We start from the raw sequence: 21,288 nt of genomic DNA on the forward strand, positions 1-21,288 counted from the left end.
ACAGACATGCCGAACCTGAATGGCAGATTTGAACCTACTTTATGCTTTGGCTCAGCAATGCAAGCTTTTCTACAGTCTTTAAAGACAGATACACAATTTCACTCTGTAGTTAATTTGGCTGTTAGGTCATCAGCCTGCATGCAAAGCGAACATGTTTTTATAGGATAAAACTATGAAAAGCTTTTAAGGCTAATGCACTGAGAGCTGTTTGGGAAGTGTGAAGAAACTTTCTAATGCATTCACAGCGAGTGACTCACAGAGAGAAACTTCCCACCACCCGATCTGTCTAAATGAATGTTTCCTGTTGCAAGTCTTCCATGTGGGTGTAGGTAAATATCCAAGTAATGCAGTATTCACTAATATTTGTTTTAAGGAAAACAATAAACTTGTTAATCAATGCATCCGAGAGGAAAAACTGCATTCATAGTAGTCAGTCTTTTCCAAATCAGAGACAAAGGTCAAATTGAACGCGCAGCCAGCCAAGAGACCACATACCCTCAACCATAAATGAAAAATAATTATCTGTCCTGCAGCATAATAGCATCTCTAAATATAATCAAAAGCACTGTGTTAATTATTGTAATATTTTCAGTGAATAACATGTCTGAACTCCGCATGGTGTCTCCTTGTGAAACTTCTCTTCCTCCTTTGGTCCACTGATGAAAAGCACAGCTCGGCTTCCTGCTATTGCTCTAATTAAAGTCAAACAGGAGCACAGCGTGCTCCACCACATAATCAGTCACCCCGCCCTTCACTGAGATTCAATTTCACAATAACTTGTATTATCTCCCTTATTCGGTCTTTATAGGAAGATTGTAATTAAAACAGCCTGCACCAAATGTGCTTTATGATGCAGGAGAGGTGGGAGAAGATTTGTTTTAAAAAGCCAAAGAAAACCTTAGGCACAGTGTTAGCTTAAAAAAATCCTTATAGCTACACTCAGTGGTGATTTTACTGGACTACATATTCTTAAGTGTCATTTTAGACCCCTATTTTGTGTGGGTCTTTAAAATATTAAGAACCTCGGCACCTAATGTCAGCCCTCTCGGGGATTTAGCATCTTTGCAAACAAAGAGACTTCAGATATGCTGTCTGTTCAAATGGGAAAATGCACTTGTTGAAGCCAACCAGCTGCAAATGCAATGAGCTGAGGTTGTTACACGACTCGACGAGGCGTGCCAAGCTGTGAAGCTTTTTAACAGGCTTCACTGCAAGCTGAACCTCTCACTACCACTGATCCAACACATTCTCAACAAATGCTCTTGTAATTACACACATGTCATGCATGCAGTCTTGTGAAAAAAAACAAGGTTAAAGCATGTCCCAGTGGAAAAGACAAATCATATTGAAAGTGAATGCAACATTTCAGAGGCGATCATCTGCACCTGAATCTTCAGCATGCACACTATTTGATAATTTTACGATGCAGTTAATCTCCTTTTTAAAATATAATGACAATGTTAAATCAGAAAAGAGAGGTTCTTCCCCCTAACTAAAGGAATGACAGCAATGCAATGCAAAGATCCAAATAGAGAGAGCAAAAAAAAGAACTGAGAAAACCACATGGTTGACTATTTAACATCTCGGTTAGAGATGTTAAACTTGTTGTGATTATTTTTGCATTACCAACCATTCCGTGCTGCTGTCATGGCTCAAGTTACCCATTTCAATAATTGTGTCACTGTAACATCTTTGGTAGGCAGGAGGATCCTCAGCAGTACAAATGGGTGGTGTCTCATTTAAATTTGTACTTAAAATTACCAGAATGAACACATCAGTGCATTTCCATGTAAACATGTCAGGTGGAGCTAATATTATCTTTTTATGGACTTCATGTGAGCTGTACCTGTAAACCACTAAATTTGTATGTGACAGGCATGATTGTGATATTCACTTCCTGTTGTGTATTCAGTGATGCTTTCTCTTTATGTAAATATTTCCTACGCTTTGATGATATTTTAAACATTGCATTTCATTCTATTATTTTTCAGCTACATTCAGCTCTCAGCTTGTCTCTTCATTCATCTATCTCTTTCTGATGACTTGAGGCATGAGGCAGTTTGATTACACAAAGAACAAATGTCCACTGAGATTCATGGCAGACGTGTTCGTCTCTTTGGTGTTACGAAACACAAATTGGGGTGTAACTGTGTAGTTTCATTTAGAAACCATGAACATCAACATATGCTGCATTTTCTCCCTTCAGGCGCTTTGCTAGGTCACTAGAGCCACAATCAGTTGCTGCTTGTTTGGTGGTCTTTCTGAATTCATTTTTTTCTTTAATTTAATAACTAAAAGGTTGCTCTAATAGTAGGAAAACACGTGGCTGATCCCCCCCACACCACCCCATTTTTTTGCCTTGAAAAACACTATAACCCAGTTTCATAGGCAGCCGTAGATGCCCATGCCATAACACTACCTCCACCATGTTTGACAGATGATGTGATACGTTTTAAATCATGAGCTGTTTTACTCCTTCTCCATAGTTTTTGCTTCTTATCATTCTGGTACAACTTAAGGCTATAACACACCGAGCACTTTGTGAAAAAAAACAAATTTATTCCAATTCCAAATTTATTGGATGCAAATGTGTCATCTAAGATATATACACACCAAAAGCACTGCGGTTTTGCAAAGATCAAAGAGCCAATTGACCCAGTGTAGCGTCTAAGATAAACAAGTATTATAATGCTGCAAGAAATCTGATTTTTATTTTTAAATAACTAATTAATAATATTTGCATAATAATATTTTACACGCCTTAGTTTCAACTTTCCAAGACTTTTCCAGGACTTTGTAGGTTCTTTCAGGTCTAATCTGGCCTACATGTTCCTCAGTATAACCAGTGTTTTGCACCTTCTTATAGCCTCCCTGTATACTTTGACCGTAATGCAGTTACCTCCTCAACAGTGTTCTTGTTCAACACGTTCTCACTCCCAAAGCATAACATTTTACTCTAGGTGACAAATCGTCGATATATTATGCTTCCGGGCACCCAACACATCCCTATATTACGAGATCAGAAAAATTAGGAAACATGAGAACCGTTTGGAATGAATCTACACATGTACGTTCATTTTACTTAAATCGCTTTGGAAAACACTATCTAACGTCATTAAAGTGCTGGTTAAGGTTATAATATTAATGGATTGCATTTACATAGCGCTTTACAATTCCACTACTCATTCACACACTGCGAATGCAAGGGGCAGACTGACAGAAGCAAGGCTGCTATATCGCGCCATCGGCCCCTCACCAGTAGGTGAAGTGTCTTGCCCAAGGACACAACGACCAAGACAGACAGAGCTGGGGATCAAACCGGCAACCTTCCGGTTATAAGATGAGCTTCCCAACCCCCTGAACCACGGTCGCCCGATGTTATGGTTAGAGATAGAATACATGGCTGGAACGTGTATTACCGCGGGAGCGTCATTCTACTGGATTTCGTCCATAACCCGCAGCTTAGCATAATAACGCGGAAGGTCACCTTTCACGTTCCTCAGGAATGCCTTGGGCCTTGACAAATCGTCAGTATATTACGCCTCTGGAGTGAGAACGGGCTGTCTTGGTTGGATGTTGAAGTTGTTTTTCTTAACCACTGAAATTCTTCTGTCAGACTTATATTATATAGATATTGCTGAGCAGACTATAGATTGGGATGCTCCTAAAGTTTTTCTTTCTCAATGATATTTTTTTTCCACCCTAATGATGGCCTCTCAATTATAGTGCTTATATTTAATGCAATACCTTTGTTACACCTATTGAATTGAAGGCAAAAGTATGCACTTCAGTCTTGATTTTGGCCTTAACTTTAGATTGAAAAGGTCAAAGGTCAACTTTACCATAACGTCAGTCTGGACAGATATATGTATAGAGCGCAAAAGGATAGAACTGTGATGGGGCAATTTTCTAGTTTTAAACATGTGCTTGCATCTTCTGCAGGTAAAACTGTTGATGTTGAGGTTTACAGATCTCCCAAAAATTGTGTTGGTGTAACACATTTTACTGGGCCTGCAGCATCAACATGAAGAGAACAGAAAACCATAGATAAAGTCTGTGGGGACGTGAGTCAAATTAGAATCTAAATTTAATGCTTGGTAGCTTCATAAATAATGAGATCAGCTCAGCATTTCAGGGAATACATATTTGCTTTCTTGCCTAAAGGTAAAAGGGCTGATTCAAAATTCACACAACCAACTTACAAAAAACAGCACATTTCATCCATTCAGTCATTTTAGATTTTTGTAAGCATTACACATGGGGAGGGGGAGGGGGGGCTCTACATGCACTGGTTGCCGAGCTGTTTCCAGTCTTCTAATCAAGCTAAGCTAAGCTAACTGGCTGCTTGCTGCTGTTTCAGTTTGCACTCAAGCGTGAGGGTGATATCACTCTTTGCATCAGTCTTTGCAAGAATATAAATGTATCATGCAAACTATAACTATTAGCTTATTTGGTTTTACTATTAGTCAGTCGATTGAACCCATGCTCACATGCATGTATTTCTACTTGCATGTGAGCATATGCCCCGGCTACAGCAGCCCAGAGTTCACAAAGTTCTTTAAACTAAAGTTTGGTCAGGAGAACACTTTTTAGGGTGCATCATTCTCCAAGTTCAACACAAAGTCAAGTCTTTGACCCGCTCTCTTACACAACATAAAGATGGATATTAGAAAATGTTTCCAGCTGCGTAACCCTGACTCATCCAGGCATCAGTGACCCGCCAACTGCCTAAGCTGAACCTCCTGCAGCTTTGGCAGCAGTGATTAGAGCAGCTGTAAATATTAATGGGTGTGTTTCCTTGCCAGAGTGGTTGAGTGAAGACTTCACCATTGAATTTTTGTGAATCAAAAAATGGATTAACCGTTAAAACATCTGTGCATACTCTTGTGCTGTTTGTAGCAAAAGCTCTCTGGATTTGACGAGTTGCTGCAACACACAATAGAGTTTAAGGAAAGAGAGCCCGCACCATTGCAGATGTGGTTGCAAAAACAGCTTAAACTGCAGTTTGTTTTTTGTTTTTCTGTCCTTGCAGCTAGCCACTAATTTCACTAGAACTCCTGTGACATTACCTCTGTCAGTATCTGTCTGAGAATATATCTCCTCATCTATTTGTGTGCATGTGCGCACAGTGCAGTTGTGCACTGACACCCAGATGCCTCAGCCTCATTCACACATGTGTCATCTCGTCTCGAGGAAAGGCAGTGTAGGGTTTCTGGACATTGTCAGAGCAGGTGCAATGAATTACTTCCCCTTTTTTGCTATAACCTTCCACCTTTGGCTTTACTTTTACTCCTTTTTCAGTCTCAATTCAAGCTCTTGACTTATCTTTTCAGAGTCGAGCAGCACTTTACTGTCAGGAAGAAGTAAGAGGTCTTGGCGGCAGTGCTATCGTCATCATCGCACTTGCGGTTTAAGAATTAGCGGAAGTTTATCAGCTGATTCATATCTGAATTGTCTTACTTTATGATAACATTTCAGAGAAAAGGGAAGTACAATTACCTCTGTGTAGGTGTGAGCCGGAGACCAATGACAGCCGCAGAATAGCAGATTTGTGGTCACGGGCATACTGCGTAGTGACTCGATGCAGCTGCAGTTGGAATTAACATAGAATTTTCTCAGAAATGCCTTTCACACTCTTATCTTGTGATTCGTTAGCAAATGTTTCATGCAGATGTATATAGCTTATACCCTGGAAATTTTCATAACACCAAAAACTTAATTTAAGCAGAAGTACAAAAGAGAAAAAAGTTTCTCACACTCTTTCTGCTGCTCTTGGTATCCGTGCAACAGATCTGCTAATTGTTATTGCTTCAACTGATAATCATTCTAAACTTTTGCCAAGCCACATTATATAAAAGTATAGTACTTTTTTATGCATGCACCACAGACAGACAAGGACATTAACACAAGAGTGTGAAACACACAACACGCAGCAGACAGGTTATGTGTGGTGGTGCAAGACAAGAACTGTTATGGCTCTGCTGATGGATGTTATGGCGGGGCTGTTGTTACAGGGGTCACTGCGGAGGTCCTGCCTCTCCCTTGATCTAATTAAGCAACAGTGAAAGGAACAACAGTGAAATAGAGCACCTCTTTTTTTTTTTCGCATTGAGTTGAATTTGTTGCAGACGTACTCCAGGGTTTCTGCTGAGCCCATTCAAGGTTCCCTTTCATTCCCATTGAAAATGGATAGAAAAGGCTGCCCTCACACCCTCAAACTCATCTACCTCTGTTTGCCCTTGAAGATGAATGGAATCTACACTCTGTTGTGATGTGTACGACAAACTAGTGAAGTGACTGGTGAGTATCACAGCAACTTGCTTGATTAGCATATAAATGCAAATCACCACAGGCATATTTTTATAGAAGAAACCGTAGGACAAAAGCAACAATATTAAACATGTGCGCATCAGCTTGATCAAGCCAGACTGCGTAAACAGAGCGCGCAGAAAAGAAACAGACAGTCGCGGCTGAGAGTGTTTTAGACGCTCGTCTAGACTGCAAGCGAGATCCTTCCCGTCATTGTTGGTTGACATTGAGGGGCTGCAAAACAGGAAGCAATCTCTGAGGGAAAACATACAGCTAAGAACATTAGAAATTCAATGAGAAATGCAGTAAACAGCGCATTTGCGATATTTATTTTGAAATTAAATTGCATTTTTAGTCTTTCTGAACATGCAAAGAGGTGCTTTTAACAATGCGGGGGTTGGTAATCTTTCTTCTTTTCTTTCTTTGTTTTGCTTCACTTGCACCCGCTGCATGAAAAACACCACACATTGTCCAAGATGAACTGCAGCCATGAGACGGAAGGAAGACTGATAAAAAAAGGATCGTAACCCTATGCAGTTGTCCTCAGATGTTTACATTAATTCATCTTTGCCATGAATATCAGAATGATTTTTAATAATTTCTTTGAACTGCCCTTTTTCCAGGGTGGAATGATTGTACAGCATCTTTAATGACTTTAAAAACCAAGAATTAGGTGTACAAGTTTGAATTTATTTATATAAATACACTGACTTAAATATTCACCCTGGGGAGCCTCTGTCAGTGCGCCCCAGGGTGGCTGTGGCTACAATGTAGCTTGCCATCACCAGTGTGTGAATGTGTGTGTGAATGGGTGGATGACTGGATGTGTAAAGCGCTTTGGGGTCCTTAGGGACTAGTAAAGCACTATACAAATACAGGCCATTTTAATAAGTGGTGTTGAAGGTTCTGTTAACGTGACATGGCCAAGGTCTATTAACTTAGTGACGATCTAATGAAGAGAACTGTAGATTTACACAAACAACTGCAGATTCCAAGATCACGAGCTCAAACAGTTGTATGTAAGTGCAAATTATTCGGATGTGTCACCAATTTGCCAAGGTCTGGAAGAAGACCCAAACTGTCACCCTCAGATGAGAGGAAATTGGTTGTGAACATTGTTCTGTTTCAGTACCACTGGGAGCCAAACATACCCAGAGCGTGATGCAACCACCACCATGCTGTGTTTTTAGGTTTGAAAGCTGACTTCCCTTTCAAACCTAAAAACACAGCATGGTGGTGGTTGCATCACGCTCTGAGTCTGTTTGGCTCCCAGTGGTACTGAAACAGAACAATGTTCACAAACACACATCAAAACTGAGTTTGGAATGGATAAATCAGGCTAACACTACGCTTGTAAACTCTACCAGTTCTTCCAAGAGGAGTGGTCAAATATCCAGCCAGAATTATGTGAGAAGCTTGTTGATGGCTACCAAAAGTGCATGGAAAAATGTGAGGCTGTATGTATATTTTTGACACATGTGGAATAGAGAAAATCCTAAAAATTGTGCACTCAGTTCTTGCTTTTTGAACTCATCCACCCTGGAAAAAGAACACTTCAAAGAAATCATTAAAAGACCAAAGTGTACATGACGTTCATTCCCATGATGACTGTTCACAAGCTTCTGACCACAACTGTAGGCATTTGCTTAGTTCAGTATTCAGTGTGTCAAACTGGTTGATTTTCCCTTCTCAGTGGGGTAGGTGTTTTGTTCTTAATGGTCTCTTGCGCCATCTTGTGGATACAGAGTTTTGTTGTTGTTGTTGTTGGGGTTTTTTTGTCTTAAGTGTTTGCCTTCCCTCCAGCATACAACAAAATTTACGGCTTCTTTATCTGATCTAGCCAGACCAACTACAGATCCAAATATAATTACATTTTATTGCATTATAAAAGCAAATAAGTAATGCCTGAATGTTATATTGTAAAGATTGTATAAAGCAGTGGTTCCCAAACTTTTTTTGCTAGCCCCCCTTTGTTTAACAAGAAAATCTCCCACCCATATTTTCTTTTCAAACTCCATTGCAGTTTATTTCACACCTCAAACATTTTGTAAACAATTAAACAAATAAAAGTAAGCTGCAATGAATTATAGGTTGCAATAACATAAAATACTACCTCTCTTAAATAACAGAAAAACAAATCATCTTTATGCTGTAATTATTTTACGTGTATGTCTTGATGCATTCTCAATCATCCAGGAAGGTAAATCTCCAAAAGTTGAATCTGTTCATCTGGACGTAGCGTTTTGTGGGAGAAACGTTTCGTCAGTGCAGTCAGCTGAGACTGAAGAAGTCACTTGGATGAGTGATGAAACGTTTCTCCCACAAAACGCTACGTCCAGATGAACAGATTCAACTTTTGGGTATTTTACGTGTAGTTGGGTTTTTTTATTGTGTAAGAATATAGCTGTGGCATGCTGTTTGTCCATGATTTGGACAGCCCAGCACGTGCTCCTGAAGCAGGGGAAATTCTGTCGGGGATTCCTACCTTGGCACCACCATTGTGCAAGTGAAGCTAAAGGCGAGATATCATTCATCATTCATTCATCATTTTTTTCAAGTCTGGCTTGGAAGGAAGGTGGTTTGGAAGCATATTTCACGATGCTTTATCTTCTGCTTTGCGTTTGTGTGGGAGCCCCGTCAAAAACCTGTCCATTATGCTAGCAGTGTCCAAGCTTTTTTTTCTTTTTTTTGGTATTCATACCGCGCCCCCCTGCAATGGCTCAGGGCGTGCCCCCCACTTTGGGAACCACTGAAGTAATGTGACAAAGATTTGATCCACTCCTCAGTTTACAGTTATTATTTTTAAGGTGATCTTGCTAACTTTTTCTTAGCAAGATGACTTCAGTTTATTTTCAGTCCAGTCCTTGTACATGAGTACTTTTAGAGGAGTGTTTTTGTTGTTATTTCTTTGTTAATAAAAGTGACATTTGAATATTTTGATCATAAAAAAAGGCACCAACTCAAGGAAAGAACTACAAACTAGCGAGGAAGCAATTTTAAATTGTACCATTAGGCACTTTGCTACTAGTAGCCCATTTAAAAAACATATGATTTGTTCCAATTTCTTTAGTCGAATCTATGAAAAACGACCAAAATAAGTCTAACAGGCATAAAATCTAATTTTTTATACCTGTATTTTTTTTGCATGATTTCCTAAAAGCTATTAGCTTAAAGCTTGGCGTATCTGGGCGTGGTGTGCTGTGTGCCCTTAAAAGCTCTGAGTAAACTTGACAAGTGGAGGACAAAAGAAGGAGTGTTCTAAAATACCTCTACAGCAAATTCAAAAGAAATGGGAATAAATCCAGCACAGACCTGACATATGACCTAAGAGATGCAACCCAAACCCTTCAGTTGATCTATATTTTATCTACTGTTCACTGAAGCCTCGTCAAAAGCTTCTCGGTGGAAAGTTGTCTGCCAAGAAGCCATTTCTAAGGAAACAGAGAAGAAAGGCTCAGGTGTGCCAATACAAGAACTGGACTGAAAATCAGTGACAACAGGTCTGATGAATCCAGATGTGACATTTTGGTTCAAATCCTCATTAATATGTACGGAGGAGGTCAGGCAAGAAATACAACAGTGAGTGTCTGCAGCTATGTGTAAAACATGATGGAGGCTCTGTCATGGTTTCGGGCTCCATTTCAGCAAGTGGTGTTTGGGAATTTAGACTTAAATAGGAATTATGAATGAGCAAAGCAGCAAGCAATGCAATACAACCTGTAAAGTTGGCATTGCAACTTGTCGTTGTATGGTTGAGAAAGGCTTAATTTTTCAGCAAGACTGTGATCCCAAACACACTGCATATATATACCTGGATGGAAAAACACACATACTGTTCATAAGAAATATTGACCTTTGAGATCATTAGAAGTAACTAAACTAAGTTTTTTTCCTTGCAAGTTTGCCAATTTCAGTGAACCATTGCACCTATTTCCCACTTTTCAAACAACAAAGACAAAGACAAAATAGGGCCTCTACTTTTGCACTGTATTGTAAGCATTGTGTCTGGTCACTCCTGTGTACATAGAGTAAGGACCTTATGCATACTGTTTATACTGTCTGTGTATCTGGATACCATAACGTGTAAAAACTGAATAAACTAAGCTTTGCAGAACACGCACTCCCTAGGAGAGTACTAACATCTCTTTCCGTCTTAGAGTGGACTGATGACCATCCAGGTCCTCTGAGAGGTGTTGTGATTGAGACATGGTTCACCCCAGCTTCAGTCACCCAGCACTTTCAAACCCTTTCCCTTAATTGAAACAAGTTTACTTTTTCCAGCATCAACTTAAAGTGATTACTCTACATGCTGAACAAAGACATAAAGACATCACAAACGATAGAGATAGACAGGTGTATGCTTTTTGTCCCTATTCGGTTGCCTTGATTTGTCACGTGATTCTACGTCACATTTGTCCCTGGTGTTTAGCGGTGCAGCTGGAAAAACAGTTGCCTCTTTTACAACTAATTCGCTTGATTCAAACAACGATAATGGAAATCGGTACAGAAATTAGTAAGAAAATAAGGGTGAGTAACAGTGCGGGTTGAATCTGAGTGGTCTGCGTGGTTAATGTTTGCGTAACAAAGGAGCTACAAGCTAACACTGGCTCGCTAGCTTAAATGTGTCAGGCTAGCCTATCTTATTGTTTTTATTTTCAAGGCCGAGGGATTGGCACCTCACTCCGGCAGGCATCGTTATAGACTTAATAATTTCTTTTTGATTTGGACAGTTTCCACAGCATAAACTCAGTGCTACGTTAAGTTAAACCTTGGGTTGTTGATGAACGATACCAGCGCAGCTAGCTACGCTATCTAGAATTTGTTGAAATAACATCTTCCGGTTGTACTGTTAATCTCTTCCAGGCTGCTATCAAAGGAAAGCTTCAGGAGCTTGGTGCATATATTGGTACGTGAACGATATTCAGTGATTACCTCTGAGACAGCAGTTACCTGGTTGTGTAGTCTTTTCATACACGATGTGCGTGTTTTTATTTTTCTTCTCAGATGAAGAACTCCCAGATTATATTATGGTGATGGTGGCAAACAAGAAAACCTCCCAACAGATGGCCGACGACCTCTCTCTCTTCCTCGGAAACAACACGATTAAGTTCACAAGCTGGTGCGATTATATTGTTTATTTGTAAAATATGAAAGAAAGTTGTACCTTTATGCCTCAACTTTTGTTTCTTCATTTTTAGGCTCCAAGGTGTTCTGGAGAAATTAAGATCTGTTGCAGCAGGTAAGCTCGGCTGCGTTGAATACATCCCTGCACTTTTTAATCAGGAATGGGAAGTTTGTCTTTTTAATGAACATGTGAGGCTCAGGAGTTTAGCATTGCTCGTGTTGCTTGGTTTTTCCAGAGCCCGCATCCCTCAAGCAGCTGCAGTCAGACGGCGCTACTGTGAGCGGGAAGAGCCGATCGTCTGTAGGTGAAAACGGCCGAGCGGAGGAATTAAGAGGAGATAGGACAGAAGCCCGCGTATCCAGCTCCGCACATGAGAGCAGGTACCTGACGCAGTAGTTTCTCAGGTTGCCCCCTAATGTCCAAATTATGGTTCAGCAGGAAAATCTATGTAGTAACTTACAGCAAATTGTGAATTGATTGCACATTGTTTGGGATAATTTTGCTCATGCTGATGTCTCCAACCACTATTTTTCCTAGTTTGACTGTAGTAATATCCATTTCCTCTTTGGCAGGTCTCATAAATGGTGGCTCACTTCTTCTCTGTGTTTGTATTATTTGTACTGTTAAAGGTTATTGTTATAGTTTTTTATGATGTAAGTCAGTGATAATTCACACAAAACACAAAAACATGTCCGGATTTCCCCCCAGAAAGTATTATGATGTTAAAAATGACTATTTACTGGAACAAAGAATTACTCATCAACAAAGAAAGTCTTGGGTCAGGGCAGACCAGTGTGTATGTGGTTACATTTTTCTTGTATTTTGTTTGTCTGTTATCAGGAGGGGGACCTTGGAAAAGGGTTCCTCTCGGCTCTCCTCCAGTGTTAGGCCCCTGGTGGAGCCGCTCCCATCCGAGGCAGTTCTTGACATCAAACCAGAGATGGACGACGACCTCATCGCTGACGAACCTTTAGAAATCAGCACCAACCACAGTCGTACACACGGAGCAGCTAGCAGACACAGCGCTGATATCTATAGACCCGGTCAGGGCCAGTTCACATCAGTAAGCTCTGCGGAAGCGTCCTCTCACGCTAGGCAGCAGGGCAGCAGAACCAGCAGAACCTCCAGAACTGGATCCAACAAGGTATTATCAGAGGGATTATTTTGCTCTGTTGGCGGTGTGTTAGGTAGTTGGATATAGTAATAATGCCTTGCTTTCACCGTTCAGCAAGAAGAGTTTTCAAGGAAGCGGAAGGCACCGGTAGCGAGTTCTGTCGTAAGAGTGAACCGAGATGCAGACGAGGACAGCGACGATGTGGACGAGGACGAAAGCAGCTACAGTGGCAGAGGCCTCTCCAGTAGAGTGTCCCTCCCCTCCAAGCCCGAACGGAAGTCAGTATGAACACTTGATGTCATATTAACCTCAGGGTTGGGTTTATACTGTGGAAAGAAAAGGGTTAAGTAAGGTAATGTTTATCTGCCTCGTGGATGCTTTTATTTATGGGACTTTTTTAGGTTGGTTGTACTCAAACCACATGTGTGTTTTCTTGCAGTAAAGCTTAGGAAGTGAGTCACAGATGATCAATTTTGCGCTTTGCTGAGCTCTAACAGTTTTGAGGTTTGTATTGTTTCAGACCTACTCTCCCACCAGCCAAGCAAGCCAACAGAAATCTGATACTGAAAGCCATCTCTGAGGCACAGGACTCAATCACCAAAACGACTACCTACCCAACAAGTGCGTTCCCACTGTCGTACATTTAACCACAAACATCCTGTAAGTTAAGCTGATTTTCCATTGTTGTTTGTGTCATTCTCTTACGTTGACCTTTCCCCGCAGTACCACAGAAACAGACTGTTCCTGTGGCGCCTCGTACTCGTCTTGCCAGCAGTGAGGAGATGAGTGCAGCCATTCAGCTAGTCCAGGAGCACCTCCACAGCCTGGCGCCCCGGGTGCAGACCTACACCGCCACAGATCTACCTCCCTCCAGAACATCTGGTATATATAATAGAGTTTCATGCGCACAGATGATCACATAGTCTCATTAGCTCACAAGTATATGTCTGTTTGCAACCTATGTCTGATGTTTTGTAGCTGAAGGACCAGATGACCATAATTATTTATGTCTATATATATATTTTGTGTATGTCACAAGCCCGAATGGTTTTTATTTGGATGATTAGCGTATAGCAGAACTATGGATCATCATAACTGAACAGCATAGTAATGAAATAGTTGTATAATTAGATATGTGTTGACTTCGGCAGGCAAGTAATAATTTTAAAAAACTTTGTGACGTTGTTTTGTTTTATTTATTTATTTATTTAATTAATTAATTTTATTCTAGCTCCAACCAGATCGTTAGCATCGCGACTTCAGTTGGAGAGCAGCGATAGAGGAGAGCCAAATGAATATGGTGAGTCTTAGTTTTAGACAAGCAATTTCCAAATGATATTCCAAGGAACTTTAGAAAGTTTCAAAACTATTGAGAAGTAATGAGTCTTCCCAAAAACACTTGATAGCTCCCAAAATTCTATTTACATATTTTTTTCAATCTGTCTTGCCTCTAGGGGTGGAGGTCACTGCAGGCGGTGAAGTGAAGACATTTGATACGCGTTCTTTCATAATGAGTCGACCACAAGTGGGAGAATCTCCAGTTGGAAATCAGCAGCAAGTCCTGTCTGCTGTACCACGCACCGTCCAGACCAGGTACACAGACACATTATTGTGTGTGTATTTTTTACTGAGGTGGCATACACAAGGTGTCTTTCCATTATTTGGAGTGACTTATTGTAACATCAGGGATCAGGCTGAGTGGTGGCACAAAGTTGGTTGTCAGCGCAATGAGTTCTCATGAAACAGGTGCTGTTGACGTCTGATCAATCGTTGTGTCCTGGCAGCAGAGCGGCTGACTTTACAGATGACGATAAATCTATAACATTACAAAAATATGAAGATCTGAAACATACATTGCAGACAAAGCAGCAGCGTGTGTGTGTGCACATGACAGGAAAAGCACTTATAGAACTGGTACTATCCATACTGTATAGATGTGTGAAATGGGAAAGAAAAGCAGCAAAAATTCAAAAAAATCATTAAGATGCAGGAGAATTTGGTGGGTTATAATCGAGTATTTCATTGAATTAATCTTTAAAAGGCAGTTTTAGTTTCTGTTCTTTCACCTGCAGACTCGGTGCTGTTTAATGGTCTGAGAGTAATGAATGATAAATAAAAACAGAATTCAAACGTAGGCTCATGTAAGTGTGATGTAAGGTGAGCAGGAAGTGCAAATAAGTTTACTATTTGAGGATCACTTATTACAGTGTTATTTAATGGTGATGCTATTGATTGGCCAGTAGGTGGTCCTAGTGTTCCTGTTGACGATGTTATGAGGATGTACCTCGAAAGGAAGTAAACCACCTTTGTAGTACAGAAAACCCAGAGTTAACCGCGAAGATAAGACCATATCCTGTTTCATAGTACAGGCCTGTGTCTTTGTATAAATAAGGAGACGTTTGTGCTATTACTGGATTGTCATTTCATCTGTTCTGCTTTTCTGACTTACCCTAGCAAGGAGAGAGGCGACTCTGCCAGCCCAAAGTTCATAGTGACATTAGATGGGGTACCGAGCCCGCTTGGTAACCTTGCAGACTGTGAAACTGACCTGGATGATGTGAGACCACCTGCAAACGTACCTGATGCAGCGAGCCATGCCCACAGAGAGCCCAAAGTCAGCGTCCTCCAGAGGTTACAGGGAGGCGTCACATCAGAAGGTGTGTGTGGGCTCAGCAGAGTTATTAAAGTGATATGATAATCAGCTATTTTATTTTTGTTTTGCATTTTAAAGCCAAGTTTTAGCCTCTTAGTTCTGTCCTTTTATCTGTTGACAGATGAGATGATGGACATTGACATGGCAGAGGAGAATGCGATCCCTTTGAAAAAACAAAAGGTCATGGAGCGATGCAAGTTCTGGCCGGTGTGCAAAAGTGGGGATGAGTGTCTGTATCATCACCCAACAACACAATGCAAGTAAGTAGCTATGTTAAATACAATAAGAATTATTGTTTAGGGTAATTTTTTATTACTTTCAGTCATAAGTCCTGATTACATGTGTTTTGCTTTTTTCCTTGAGGACTTTTCCAAACTGCAAATTTGGGGATAAATGCCTTTTTGTGCATCCAAATTGCAAATACGACGCCAGGTGTACAAAGCCAGACTGTCCCTTCACTCATGTGAGCCGCAGGAGCACGGCTGCACCTCCTCCACCCAGACCAGGTACTCTCTCGCCAGCTTGACCTATGCTGGGTTTCCATCTAGCCTCCTTCTCTTCTTTCCTTTTATACTAAGGCATGTTCACTAATGGGATTCTGACTAAATTCTATCAAAGAGATTAGTAGTTTAAAAATTTTCAGCTATTGTGAAGCTAATCTGTTTAAAGTTAGCAGGTGAAAATGCGTTCATACTTTTACCTTTGACTCATGTAAAACACTTGAATCTTCAGCCACTTTTGTTGCATTATTCTGAATAAAGTAGACCTAACCTGAATGATACAGATCTGAAGTCTTTGTCAGGCTAATCTACACCTGTGATATAGATTATCTGTTTCTCAGGTCAGACTGTTGGTAAAGTCTGAAATAATCACGCAGAGTAGATCTTTGTCAAGTGCATTGACCCGACTCTCTATCTACTTGTTGGTCTTTGCTCAGGCATCTAGTGCTTGCGTCTGTGGAAACCCCCAATGCTTTTTTAAAATCTGATTAACGAAGATAAGACAGGACCTTGCTGTTCCCTTTTAGACTAAAGGTGAAAGCGTGTGTTGGGCTTAGAAAGAGGGCACAGAGTCTAAATGCTCCCTGTGGGAGGACGGCCTTGAGAACTGGGTGACAGTACATTCACCTCTGTTGTCCTTGGTGTCGAGCTGACTTGGCATCTAAGTCTCCTGAAGTTGCATTCCCGTGTGAATTTAAAAACTGTCTCACAAAAACTGAACAGTGGCCCACGTCAGAATTCGAATGAATCATTGTTGATTTCCTCCCCCAAAAATTGTTTTTAATTATGTCAATGTTACAACAAAGAAGTCCTTATCGGTTTTCCTCAAAGACATTTAATGTGACACTGTTTTTGTGTATCCATAGCACTTCCATGTTTCTAAACTATCATAATCATCCTGATATCTTATCCTTGACCCTTATGTTTGCAGCAGTGCAGCAAACCCAGCCTACCAGCATCTGTCGCTTCTTCCCAGAGTGCAAGAAGATGGACTGTCCATTTTATCATCCCAAGGTAAAAACACTGCACAAGAGCTGTTTTTGTACGACGCAGACTGATTGCTTTCAGATTCCCAGCGAATCAGTTTTTTTTCCTCCTTGTCTCTCCTTCTTAACTACAGCCGTGTCGCTTTGCTGCGATGTGTAAACGAGCCGGGTGTACCTTCTACCACCCGACCACAACCGTGCCTCCAAGGCACGCCCTGAAGTGGACAAAAGCACAGAGCAGGTGAACAGATAATGCAACTCAGATAAAGACCATAATTTAATATTTAATTCAGCATTATTTGTTTAATTTGATAATGCACCTAATAAATATGGTCTTTCTCTCCTGCAGCTAAAGTACAGAGAGTCCAGCAGAAGCCCGATGGTCAGCGTTTGAAGCTGTGGAAAGTCCTTGTGTCTGTGGGCTGTCAATATTTCATTTACCGAATGTTTCAATTTGTTTTAATGTACTGTTTGGAGTGATTTTTAAGGAAATAGTTTTTTAAGTTGAAGAGTCGAGTTTTTGTGGGTCATGCTGTCAAAATAATAAATACAGTTATATAAAAATCTGTTTCACGTCATCATTTTGCTCATGCTATTCATGTACTTTGGTGGGACACCGACCTTGATCGGTTTAACTGAAGGTATGGCAAGTCGTACGTATCGTGGAGTAACATACACTGAAAAAGCATAAAACACAAACATGTTTGACCTTTTTTTGCTTATCAAAATTCTGCTGGAGTGACTTTATAAAGTCTGCAGTTGTTTTTATTAAATACAACCGGATCCAACCAGACTGTAAAACATGCAGTCAGTGAGCTAAAGACGCCTTCAGCACTGCAGCTGTGCGCAATAACAGCTGCATCCTTCTAAAGTGTGAAAGCCACTTATTACCAATCATTTAAATATAGAAATAGTCCCACACCTGCTCTCATTCACCTGGTAACTATAGACAGATGGTTGTGTGTCTTTTGGCCTGTGTTATAGCAGGATGGTGGAGGATATCCTGTGCGATTGGTTTATTTCTAAAGTTAAGTGTGTTTCTAGAGTTCTTTCCAAAACTTGCATTACAGGTGCCACTGAGCAATCTGAGTTATGCACATTCATATGCAGTTATCTGTTTATAGAGATTACCCTGTTAGTAATTGTGCTTTGCCAAATTTAGTTTAAACCTTGAGAAACACCCAATGTCTCAAATTCAAAACGTCTGTATAGATGTACTGGTTGATTTATGATTGTGGAAAACAAGCTGACTAACCAGTAATAATGAGACAATTTTTGTGATTCTGAAAAGTATAAACATCAATGTTTTTGATATCATGATTCGGGATCAGGGATGTGGTACTCATGCTAATGACTTGTTGAATTATAATCGGTAAAACATATATCATACATATCTATAAGGAATGGTATGGCGTCATATTGAGCCTAAGACAGCATTCCTTGCAGAAGGTATAACCTGGAATCAGTTTTTGGCTTTTGTGACTTTTATATTTCCTTTATTTATCCAGCTAGAATGTGTCATTGACATTAATGGGCAGCCGAAATTGCATTATAGTTCTATAAAGATATTTAAAGTGACCAAAAAAGGACTGCATTGAGTATAATGTAGGTTCAGTAACACAGTCATAAAGGAACTTGCAAAACAGGGATTTCTTCATTTTATATGCAATCCCTTTATAAATACAGTTGAATACAATATAGTAACAATATAAACAAAGACATTCCACATATGCATCTCTCTATAGGTCTATATATAGAGAGAGAGAGATGAAAGAGACAGAGAGACACCGGAAATCACTTTATGGCAGACGATCACGTTTTGGTACAACACCGGCTCTGTAGCGTCTTCGTGATGACGTCACATGACTCACAGTTAAAAGCTCTGTGAGCGTGCGTATTTCTCGCCGGGTGCGGTGGCGCGTGCCTGTAATCCAAGCTACCGGGAGGCTGAGGTTGGAGGATCGTTTGAGCTCAGGAGCTCTGAGCTGCAGCGGACTATGCCGATCGGGTGTCCGCACTAAGTTCGGCATCGATATGGTGATCCTGGGGGAGCCCGGGACCAACAGGTCGTCTAAAGAGGGGTGCACCGGCCCAGGTCGGAGACGGAGCAGGTCAAAGCCCCCGTGCTGCTCAGTTGTGGGATGGCACCTGTGAATAGACGCTGCAGTGCAGCCTGAGCAATACAGCGAGACCCAATCTTTATACACATCATTATACCTGTCTCTACATCACACAGCAGCCTCATCAGCACGTCTTTGTCTTTTTCATTTACGTCAAAAACACTCACAAACCTGCTGCTCTGCTCGTCCTACACCACCTCCACCTGCCGCACAGCGGCAACTACAGCCTCCACCCTAAATACTCCTGCTGGCCCACAGGTGGAGACAAACTCAAAGTAGAAAATTTATTCTCTAACTTTTTGTCTGGAACACCTGTTCAATTGAGGAAACATAAAATGGGGCCGCCAGGAATTAAATTACTTGTACACAATTGTGCGATTTGCAGCCTTTAATCACAAGTTTAAAAGACTGTCTTGAAATCAGGTGTAAAACCAAAGAAAGATCTCAGATGCTTGAGTTACCAAATCACAATGAAACAGTCGCATCAAAGCACTTGCTACTGTAAGGTGAAGATTCCACCGTATTGCTGAGAAAAAACCTAATAATATATATATATATATATTTTTAAAAACAACCTTTTAGAAAGGATTGGCGACAGTGGGAAGGAAAAACTTTCTTTGAACAGGAAGAAACCTCCAGCAGAACCAGGGTCAGGGAGCCACAGCCATCTGTTGTGACCAGCTGGAAGACGAGGGGAAAGAGAAAAGAAAGCACAGAGAGACAGACTAAATCAGAGAGAAGACAAAACTTTAAGTCCTGCAGTAGTATGAGCCTACAGCAGCATAACTAATGGATGGTTCAGTGTCACTTAATCCAGCCTCAACCATAAGTTTTATTAAAAAGGAAAAGTTCTTAGATGACACCTTACAGTTGTACTTGGTCTGGTCTTGGTGGCTTCCCTCATAAACTACCAGGTAAAATTAGTGCTGAGTCCCATCAGTGCTCTGAGGTCATTATTAACTAAGTAATCATTTTCTTTAAATGCCTTCATTGTGTTTTATTCTGTTTCTGTCAGCGCACAAACATTTTTTTTCTTCAGAACAAAAAACCCTCACCGTGTGGTGAACTGCAGTTTACTTACCCTTTAGGGTTTAACCCACTCATTGAACATTCAACATTTCAACTCCACTAAATAACAGTTACTTAAAAAGAACATTTAAACACCAATGACAGAGAAGATTTTGCATAATCTTCATGGGCACAACCCACATACATGCCATGACACACAAACACATACACGCACGCAAGTAAGTTCCCTGACTTTTACCTGACCAGAAATCTTCCCAGGAGGGACAAACAGCTTGTTTGACATTTCTGTCAACTTCCAGTTATGCTCATTTGTTAGGAGAGGGACACTTTAAACCTTTAACACATCAAAAGCCCAGCGAGCCTCTGAAATCTCCTATGTGGGCACGGTGTGGCCTTTGAACTTCATTTCAAATATTTCGTTTTCAGCTTTGTTGACTTTGAATAAAACATGGACTCTCAGTGAGATCAGCACACAAACAAATTAATGACTTGGATGCTGCGACTGTTTTACCCTTTTGTTTTTTCTTCTCTGCGGGGTGCCGATGATATCACACAAGCAGCGTCAGCCTGAGTAAAATACCAAAACCCGGTCTTTTTAAACCACTCACACGACAAAAACCATCATTACACATCATTTTCCATCATTCATGAGTTTCATCAGCCTTTCTTTTATCTCACAAACAAGCTGATCTGCCTGTTCTACACCACCTCCACCTGGAGGTTAGCCGCAAATATCAGTACTGCAAGAAATCCATGTGAGACGATTCCAGTTAAAGAACTGTTCAACAAATTAAGTTAATTAAGATAACGATGAGTGACAGTGATGGAAATAGAAGAACAAATTATTATTTTTTCTTCTTCTTTTTTTAATACCTATCTTAACTGACAGTATTGTTGTCCACACTTTTTTCATTTAAAATAACAGCGACTGACAGTCCTTGGTATCAGTTCCCAGCAGGAGGAAGTGATCGCCTCATTTTATGATTTCATTTGTATTGCATAGTAGTTATGACAGATGGAAAATTACAATATTTGGGCACCAACTTTTAGGCAGTTCTTGATAAATAAGACTGACTCATGTCTTGAATGACCTAAAACAACTGCCCCACCCTGCCACCCTTTCAAAAAAATACAATATTACAGCGCTCGGTCTTTTTGACACAAAGAACAGCCTCAAGTATATCGCCATGTTTTTTTTATTTTTCATGGCAAACAGGTGGAATATGTTTGAAACTCAAATTCTTGTAACAACAGAAATGCAGTACAAAATTCACTTGTTTTTAAACCTTTACTTTTCAAATGTTGAAAAAGTAAGTAAACAACAAGTGGCTGATACAATTCACGCCTGCATAACAGTAAAACTCAGAAAGAGTGGGCCAAAGAACAAGAAAATAAGAGCAATATTTCTCTCAAACTGGACTTGACACATTCACTGAAATGACTCATAATCGG

General features: G+C 40.5%; 1 protein-coding gene across 2 annotated transcripts; it reads left to right on the plus strand.

The window, feature by feature from the left end:
* Positions 1–10,673: 10,673 nt before the first annotated feature.
* On the plus strand, positions 10,674–17,251 carry zc3h14 (zinc finger CCCH-type containing 14). Of its 2 annotated transcripts, none has more exons than XM_031731984.2 (17): positions 10,674–10,836; positions 11,173–11,215; positions 11,314–11,428; positions 11,508–11,548; positions 11,670–11,814; positions 12,275–12,578; positions 12,663–12,826; positions 13,069–13,169; positions 13,272–13,430; positions 13,780–13,848; positions 14,003–14,141; positions 15,003–15,205; positions 15,323–15,461; positions 15,565–15,707; positions 16,633–16,715; positions 16,822–16,928; positions 17,037–17,251. In XM_031731984.2, exons 1-17 carry the CDS (start codon positions 10,801–10,803, stop codon positions 17,038–17,040), a joined length of 1,995 nt encoding a protein of 664 aa, XP_031587844.2. In that variant the 5' UTR covers positions 10,674–10,800; the 3' UTR covers positions 17,041–17,251. The 2 variants fall into 2 exon arrangements, with proteins under 2 accessions (XP_031587844.2, XP_039455357.1); XM_039599423.1 differs by having other exon boundaries at positions 16,636–16,715.
* Positions 17,252–21,288: the final 4,037 nt, after the last annotated feature.

This window comes from Oreochromis aureus, linkage group 15, assembly GCF_013358895.1.
Source record: "Oreochromis aureus strain Israel breed Guangdong linkage group 15, ZZ_aureus, whole genome shotgun sequence".
NCBI lineage: Eukaryota > Metazoa > Chordata > Actinopteri > Cichliformes > Cichlidae > Oreochromis > Oreochromis aureus.

Bases quoted from the DNA above. Each gene is read 5' to 3' on its own strand.
- zc3h14 (XM_031731984.2), top strand. From the start codon at position 10,801: ATGGAAATCGGTACAGAAATTAGTAAGAAAATAAGG. The intron at 11,429-11,507 runs GTGCGATTATAT...CTTCATTTTTAG, and splicing joins ACGATTAAGTTCACAAGCTG to GCTCCAAGGTGTTCTGGAGA. The intron at 13,849-14,002 runs GTGAGTCTTAGT...TCTTGCCTCTAG, and splicing joins AGGAGAGCCAAATGAATATG to GGGTGGAGGTCACTGCAGGC.